Source organism: Scylla paramamosain, unplaced genomic scaffold (assembly GCF_035594125.1).
Source record: "Scylla paramamosain isolate STU-SP2022 unplaced genomic scaffold, ASM3559412v1 Contig4, whole genome shotgun sequence".
Classification (NCBI taxonomy): Eukaryota; Metazoa; Arthropoda; class Malacostraca; order Decapoda; family Portunidae; genus Scylla; species Scylla paramamosain.
The window spans coordinates 2282501-2287500 of record NW_026973669.1 but is presented as its reverse complement, the minus strand read 5'-3'; the positions used below and the strand labels follow the sequence as shown (position 1 = coordinate 2287500).

The following is a 5000-nucleotide window of genomic DNA, read 5'->3' as shown; positions in this document are numbered from 1 at the left end:
CCCCACCACCCCCTTACCTTTCTGAACGGGGGCCAATCATCATCCTCCGCGGCTGCCCCCTCCCCCCCCAGGTCCTCCGACACAAAGAGCTGGGAGGTGGAAAGCTTGTAAAGGAGCTGCAGGGACACACTTGAGGCATCCCAGAATTGTACCGTGCCTGGGGGGGAGGAGGGAGAAAGGTGAATAAATATGGAGGAGGAGGAGAGAATGTTATAATGTACTCTCTCTCTCTCTCTCTCTCTCTCTCTCTCTCTCTCTCTCTCTCTCTCTCTCTCTCTCTCTCTCTCTCTCTCTCCTCCCTCTCTCTCTCTCACTAAAGAAAATTAGATATTGCTTTGTATGTAAAGAAAAATAAGGAAAAAATCAAGAAGGAGGAGGAGGGAAAACAGTTCTTCTTCTTCTTCTTCTTCTTCTTCCTTCTCCTCCTCCTCTTCTTCCATATTCATTTCCTTCCCCTCCTATTCCTTCTTATCCCTCTCTTTCTCCTCCTTGTCCTCATCCTCCTCCTCTTCTCCTTATTCTTTTTAATCCCCTTCCTCTTCCTCCTCCTCTGTCACCCACTTACGGAGAAGAAAGAGGAGGAGCGAACATGAGGGAAGAGGAGGTGAAGTGAAGATGACAGCACATAGGAGAAAGACAGTGAAGATAGTGAAGATGATAATATTAACACAAAAAGATGCTGAGTTATGGAACAAAAACATCATGAAACCTTGTGATGGCTGGTGTTGCTCAAGACAATACAGGTGACCAGCAACACCACACAGACCTGCATCCTACACCTGTCCCCTCTTCTGGCCCCCCATGATTGTTCACGGCAGGCCCCCCGATGCGCAGGTGTATGAGATGAAGTGTGTATTTGTGGGTAGGTGAATGGTGGGTACAGGTGTGATGGTACAAGAGGTGTGTTTTTGTTTTGTGTTTATATAATTGCAAGATTGACTGGTTATAACTGCAATGTTCCTCTGTTTTCTTCTCTCATTTCTTGTGTTTTAATCCTCTTCTTTCTCCTCCTCCTCCTCCTCTTCCTTCTATCTTATTTCTTTTTGTCTTTGTTTTTATCTCTCTCTTCTCCTCTTCCTCCTTCTCCTTTTCAATCCTCCTTTTCCTCCTCTTCCTATCTCATTTCTTCTAGTCTTTTTCTCTCTCCTCCTCCTCCTCCTCTTCTTTTTAATCCTCCTTCTTTTATCTTATGTATTCTTATCTTTTTCTTCTCTCTCCTCCTCCCTCCTTTTCCCTCTTCTTTTTAATCCTTCTCCTCCTCCTCCTATCTTACTTTTTCTTATCCTTTTCTCTCTCCTCCTCCTCCTCCTCCTCCTTACCATCCTCATGTCCAGTTAACAGAATATCTTGTTCCTTCTTCTTCTTCTTCCCCTCCTCCTCCTCCTCCTCCTTGGGCAGTCTTTCCTCCATCCACGGGCCAGGGGCGGAGGGACAGCCTGGCGTGCTGCTTGCGTCCTGCGTCCTGCAAGATTACATAGAATTACATATATATAATTACACAGGAGTTACATGTCTGGCAGAATGGTGTGGAAATTATAAGTACTGGGTAGGATTACATTAAAAAATTACATGTGTTGATTAGAATTACATAAGAAGAAAGAAAGAAAGAAAGATGAAGAAAGAACTGAACAAACAAGTAAATAAAAAGAAAAGATTGTTAATATACTCTCTCTCTCTCTCTCTCTCTCTCCAACAAACTCAACCAACAAAACCTTCTTCCCCCCTCCCTCACCCCTCTCACCCTCTCCACCTCCCCCACACTCACCTTAATCTTATCCATGACCTCATTAAGCACCCCAGCGGCCAGGTACGCACAGGTGATGGCCGAGGAGTGGAGGGACGCCAGGTAAGGAGCTTGAAATGCTGGCCAGTCCTCTGTCTCAAGATCGATAAACACGACTTCTTCCTCGGCCAGGACCACTAAGCTGCTACCCCACACCTGAAAGAGATGCGCAGGTGTGTGTATGGGTGTGGGACGCGTGTGGGTGTTTTTTGGCTTGTTTTAATTGCATTCTGTGTATTGTTTTGATTGTTGTTGGCGCACGCACACACACACACACACTGCTTTCCATTACCACTACCACTACCACCACCACTACTACTACTACTACTACTACAACAACAACAACAACAAACATACCAGTATCCTTATTCTTCACTATGACAAAATCCAGGACTTTCGAGGAGAGGCTGAAAGTGACGTGCCTCTCTCCCTCTATCACTGTGACTGTGTTCTTGTCCCCATAGCTGGCACGAGGCATACCTCCACTGAACACAATGTACTGCTGCCCTCTGTGGGGGAAACGAGGAGTTAGAAGTGCAGGGCAAAGGTCAAGTTAGGTTAGTGGTACGTGGTGTGTGTTGCAATGTTTCCAGTTGACTCGGTTAGTTTTTAAAGGGCCTGGTTGATGTTGTGTGGTTTTTCAAGGGTGTTTTTGTGGTTCTAGTGACTAATTAACAAGAGAAGCAGTCTTGAGAACCTTCACTACTTTTCAGGGGCTGTAGGTGAAGTTCTAGGGGTTTTCAAGGGTGTTTTTATGGTTCTAGAGACAGATTAACAATATTTTTTTTTTTTCTGCATTGTTAACAGGAGAAACACTTTTAAAAGGTTGTAGGTGAAGTTGTATGGGGTTTTTAAGGGTGTTTTTGTGGTTCTTGGGGCAGATTAATGAGATTTCTACTTCCAGAAGGCTCTAATTTAAGTTGCTAGGGTTTTTAAGGATGACAAATTAACATTTCTGCATTATTAACAGGAGAAACACTCTTGAGAACCTTCACTTCTTTCCAAAGGCTGCAGTTGAAGTGACAACACGGGTTTTTAAGGGTGTTTTTACAGTTGTAGTGACAGATTAACAACATTTTCTGCACTATTAACAGGAGAAACACTCTTGAGAACCTCCACTACTTTCCAAAGGCTGTAGTTGAAGTTACACGCGGGTTTTTAAGGGTGTTTTTACAGTTGTAGTGATAGATTAACAACATTTCTGCATTATTAACAGAGAGAAACACTCTTGAGAACCTCCACTACTTTCCAAAGGCTGTAGTTGAAGTTACACGCGGGTTTTTAAGGGTGTTTTTATACAGTTGTAGTGACAGATTAACAACATTTCTGCATTATTAACAGGAGAAACACTCTTGAGAACCTCCACTACTTTCCAAAGGCTGCAGTTGAAGTGACACACGGGTTTTTAAGGGTGTTTTTACGGTTCCACAGGACAGATTAACAACATTTTCTGCATTATTAACAGGAGAAACACTCTTGAGAACCTCCAATTCTTTCCAAAGGCTGTAGTTGAAGTGACACACGGGTTTTTAAGGGTGTTTTTACAGTTCCAGTGACAGATTAACAACATTTCTGCATTATTAACAGGAGAAACACTCTTGAGAACCTCCACTACTTTCCAAAGGCTGTAGTTGAAGTGACACACGGGTTTTTAAGGGTGTTTTTAAGGTTCTACTGACAGATTAACAAGAAACCCTCTCCTTTTTGCTCTTACGCTGGGGACTGAAAACTGCACCAGCATAAAACAAAGACTCTAGCCAAGAAAACATCGATGAGCGACGTTGCGGAGACAGAAAACGGAATGGAACGAGGATCGGAACCCAGACTAAAAAATAAATAAATAAATAAATAAATAAATAAATAAATAAATAAATAAATGAAATAAAAAAAACACAAACAACTCACTCATTGGCTGGCGGACGCAGGATCTTGGTGATGGGCTTGCAAGGGAATGGCCCATAGACAGTGTGTGGGCCGTCCGAGGGCTGCGAGGAGTCCACCGCAGACCACTCCACATAGCTGCCGTCGTTGTGGGAGGTGGTGAAGTGGGCCGCGTCAGGGTGCCAACAAACACTCTCTAACTGCTGGCTGCTCACGTATGTCTGTTTGTGGGGAACGAGGGTATTTAAGGGTGTTTTGGGGGTATTTGTGGGTGCTTATGGGGCTCCTATGCTGTGTTAGGGATAGTTGGCGTGTGTTTTTTGGTGTGTTGTTAAGGATATTGTGTCATTTTCAGGTGTTTATAAAGTGTTTTGGTGTGTTTTTGGTGTGTTTTGGTGTGTTTTGGGTGTGTTTTGGTGTGTTTTGGTGTGTTTGGGTATGTTTTGGGTGTGTTTTGGTGTGTTTTTGGTGTGTTTTGGTGTGTTTTGGTGTGTTTGGGTGTGTTTAAGATGTGTTTTGGTGTGTTTTTGGTGTGTTTTGGTTTGTTTGGTGTGTTTTGGGTGTATTTTTGGTGTGTTTTGGGTTAGGTGTGTTTTTGGTGTGTTTTGGGTGTGTTTTGGGTGTGTTTTTGGTGTGTTTTTGGTGTGTTTTTGTGTGTTTTGGTGTTTGTTTTGGTGTGTTTTTGGTGTGTTTGGTGTGTTTTTGGTGTGTTTTTGTGTGTTTTGGTGTGTTTGGGTGTGTTTTTGGTGTGTTTTGGTGTGTTTTTGGTGTGTTTTTGGTGTGTTTTGGTATGTTTAGGATGTGTTTTGGAGTGTTTTGGGTGTGCTTTGGTGTGTCTTGGGTGTAGTTTGATGTGTTTTGAAATGTTTTGGAAGTGTTTTAAAGCAATTAAGTGTGTTTTTATTGCAATTAAGCATGTTTCAAGTTTTTGGTGTGTTTTTAAAAGTGTTACTACTATTATAAGTATATCTTTGTTATCACCACCATCACCACTACTACTACTACTACTACTACTACTACTATTATTACTACCAGCACACACCTGGTCAGCACACAGGTTCTTGGTGTCCCACAGAACCACAAGGCCGCGCTGGTAGCCAATCAGAATGCGCGTTGCTTCCTTGGGGTGCACAGCGATGGCCTCTACAGGACCTGGATTTAACTTATAGTCTTCTGGCACACTGGAGAGAGAGAGAGAGAGAGAGAGAGAGAGGGAATGTGAGAAAGATAATATGGATGTTTTTTTTTTTTTTTGTGGGTATTTTAATGTTTTTTTTTATTTTTTGCGATTTTTTTTGTTTTGATGTGTTATATATAGTGTGTTTGTACGTTTGTA

The 5000-nt window shown here is 42.7% G+C and overlaps 1 protein-coding gene across 1 annotated transcript in view; it reads right to left on the bottom strand.

Moving 5' to 3' along the window:
- LOC135096464 (lethal(2) giant larvae protein homolog 1-like) overlaps positions 1-5000 on the bottom strand; it is a 37389-nt gene that overhangs the window by 19527 nt on the left and 12862 nt on the right. The window contains 6 exon segments of the mRNA XM_063997966.1: positions 18-157; positions 1320-1462; positions 1713-1992; positions 1994-2292; positions 3689-3885; positions 4707-4845. Of these exon segments, the coding sequence (XP_063854036.1) occupies positions 18-157; positions 1320-1462; positions 1713-1992; positions 1994-2292; positions 3689-3885; positions 4707-4845 (1198 nt within the window).